This window comes from Culex pipiens, chromosome 1 (assembly GCF_016801865.2).
Source record: "Culex pipiens pallens isolate TS chromosome 1, TS_CPP_V2, whole genome shotgun sequence".
Lineage (NCBI taxonomy): Eukaryota > Metazoa > Arthropoda > Insecta > Diptera > Culicidae > Culex > Culex pipiens.
The window spans coordinates 103195714-103198891 of NC_068937.1; the positions used below are offsets into that span (position 1 = coordinate 103195714).

General features: G+C 39.8%; 1 protein-coding gene across 1 annotated transcript; it reads left to right on the top strand.

The window, feature by feature from the left end:
• The first annotated feature begins 1555 nt into the window (after nucleotides 1-1555).
• LOC120430326 (uncharacterized protein K02A2.6-like) lies at nucleotides 1556-2165 on the top strand. The gene is made up of 2 exons (XM_039595427.1): nucleotides 1556-1756; nucleotides 1842-2165. Exons 1-2 carry the CDS (start codon nucleotides 1556-1558, stop codon nucleotides 2163-2165), a joined length of 525 nt encoding a protein of 174 aa, XP_039451361.1.
• The last annotated feature ends 1013 nt before the right edge of the window (nucleotides 2166-3178 follow it).

Consider the following 3178-nt stretch of genomic DNA (forward strand, 5'->3'; position numbering starts at 1 on the left):
ATAAAAATATGAGATGTTTGTAAATTAAGCTGTTCTATAGGAAATACTAAACAACAAAAAAAAACATATTTTTTGTTGAATTTAAGATAGCTCCGGCTCCGACTCCGACTCCGGGTTATCAGAAATCCTCGGCTCCGACTCCGACTCCGACTCCAGCTCTAAAAATTTAGCCGACTCCGGCTCCGACTCCGACTCCAGTTGTTAGAGTTTTGACGACTCCGACTCCGACTCCGACTCCAGGTCCCCAAAAAGACCCGACTCCACCGACTCCGGCTCCGACTCCGACTCCGACTCCACAGCCCTGGTATCAACAAAGTTCAAAAAAGCAAAATATAGAAAATTTTCTCAGCTTTTCAAAAATATTTTTTTAAAGGTGGGCAAACATGTGCACTAATTTAATTAAATGAATAACTGCGACTATTTTCAAAAAAGTCACCTTAATATGGATTTTACTTGAAAACGGTGCACTTTATCAAAATTTCACTGAAGTACTTTTTGATTGCAAATTTGATTTTACATCGAAAAATGCAGTTGAAAAATTTTTGCGACCAATATTTCGATTTTTTGAAAAAATCAGTATTGATTCAAAAATTCATAACTCGCTCAAAGATTTTTTGCACAACCTGGAAATTTCTGAAAAGTTGGCATTTTATGTCCTCTAAAACATATCAAAAAATTAAAAATGCGCTTTTCATATGTTACAGTTTTTCTAGCATATTACGGGTTTGTTTTTTGGCTACGCAACTAATGTTTTAATTATGTTTTAAACTCATAAATGAATGATTTAAATGATGTCCATGCTAATATGCGCGTAATGCAAGTGAAATCAGCCATTTAAAGGGTTACATACATGTAGAAAATCAAAAAAATTATACTGCAGAAAATTTGTAAAATCCACTTAAAACATGATATTCAATCACTCCTGAAAGTTTCATGAAGACATTTTGTGATTATACTGAGTAAGAGACGATTAAAGCTCAACATTTTGTCTTGCGCAAAGTGAGTTGTCAAACTTTGTGAGCGTTTTTCTCTAAACACCGAGTTGATTTACGGGTGCCACGATGTCTCGAGATGGGATGGACCAAGTTGGCTGAAATTTGGGATTTTTATTTTTAAAATAAACTTTTTGGAAATAGGCCTTCGTCATGCAAACGGGACCATTTTAACGAGTCTTCACCGAAATTTTGAGCCAATTTGGTCAAGGCAGTGTTGAGATATCGTGGCACCCGTTTTTTTGAAACTGCTAACTCCAAATAGCTATATCTAGGCAATAGTTCAACCAAATGTCTTAAATTTTTTTTTCAATGCTCGAAAATGCATATTTTTATGCCCTGAAAACAGATTTAAAAAAAAAGTTTTTTGTTTGCTTAAACCAACCTCTGACATTTTTGCCGAATTACATGTATGTAACCCCTTAATGTTGATTTGTGGCTTAAAACATCAAAATGATAAGTGACCATCCATAAACCACGTGGACACTTTTTTGGAAATCTCATCGTCTTCCACCAAGGCGACTCTCAAGCGTCTGTGGCAGTGCATCGCTCGCTTTGGTTGTATGGACCTTCTCGTTTCGGACAACGGTCCGCAGTTTACGAGCTCTGAGTTCCGAACGTTCCTGAAGCAGAACGGAATTCAGCACGTGACGACTGCTCCATACCATCCGGCGTCCAACGGTCAAGCTGAGCGCTTCGTCGACACGCTGAAGCGAGCTCTTAAAAAGATCAACGAGGGGGAGGATTTGGAGGAAACTCTGCAAGTTTTTATTCATTCGTACCAGTCGACTGATGATGCTGAGTCGTCGGCCCAAATCAACATTCGATCTACTGCGAGGTCCATCAAAGCCGCCGAAGCTCACTCCTGCGAACGAGATGCAGAACGCTGACTACGACCGGAAACATGGAGCTGTGGAAAGGTGTTTCGCGCCCGGTGACCTGATCTTCGCACACGTGTTCCGTCGCAACGATTTCACGTGGGCACCAGGGCAAGTAATCGAGAAGGTCGGCGCGGTGAACTACGTCATCAAGCTCGAAGGATCCAACCGTCCAATCAAGGTGCACACCAACCAGATACGACGCCGTCGCGTCGCTAACGCAACATCGGCGGAAGCTCAACCTGGCACACTTCCGCTGGACATCCTGCTGGACAACTTTGTCGGCAGCCACTGACAGGCGGGGAGTCCAAGGGAGAGTCACCTGTTCTACATACCGGGACTCCTTGATTGTAAACAAATAGTCTATCCCTTTTGCTCAAGTAACAGTTCAGGTTAAGTATAAGTAGGATAGGCTGCTTGTTTACAATCAAGGATTTGCCCTATTGAAAAGTTAATATGGATTAAAAAGTACATTAAATTTCTCATTAAATGACATGTCTCTCGATGTTCGAAAAGTAAAATTTATGTCGATTTCATGTGATTTTGCGAAGGATGATCCTTATTCAAAGTCAACGATTGAAGCGCGTTTTTCTCGAACGCCAAAAAGTTACGTTATACAAGAATTCGGCTAAAATTTAATAAAATTTTAAATTTTCTCCATTTTTGTATGACCTAATCTTAACCTAGACCCAATGTCACCCGAGATGACGGTACCTACTTAAAATTATTATCAATGGGAGAACATTAATTTTCGTATCGTAGAATTGTGTGGTCATTAGAATACAAAGGGGTAAATTAATTGTTAATTAAAAGCTTTATTTTTTTTTCAATTTCTCCTTTTCATATTGCATAATCACCGATTGCACAACTTTACATCAGCACATCATAAAAGAAAGCCGGGAAAAGGGCTCTCCGTGCAACCGGTATCCCTTCGATGGAAACTCTCGCATGGACGACCATTCCGAGACAATTTTCCGCATTTCTCACGACTCGACGACGCTGCTGGTGAACGCCACCGGAATGACCGGTCACTCGCCGACGACAACGTCTGCCGCCAACGACGGTGCGGAACGTGTTTCATAACATGTGGGCTGCACGTGTGCAATTCGAAGAAGTGCTGAGTGATGATAATGAATTTCAATGGGGTCCTTTATGTTTTGATTTGAATTTTAATAAGTTTTTCAAGTAAAAATTAAATTTTCATACAATAATATATTTCAATTAAATGAAAAGTAACACGTTTTTACTTAAATCCACAGTTTGCTTTATTAAGTAGAAGTCATACATCTTCAACGTTCATTTCGTGAC

Coding starts and splice junctions, on each gene's coding strand:
- LOC120430326 (XM_039595427.1), top strand. CDS start 1,556: ATGGACCTTCTCGTTTCGGACAACGGTCCGCAGTTTACGAGCTCTGAG. Junction 1,757..1,841: donor ATTTGGAGGAAACTCTGCAA/GTTTTTATTCAT, acceptor GGTCCATCAAAG/CCGCCGAAGCTCACTCCTGC.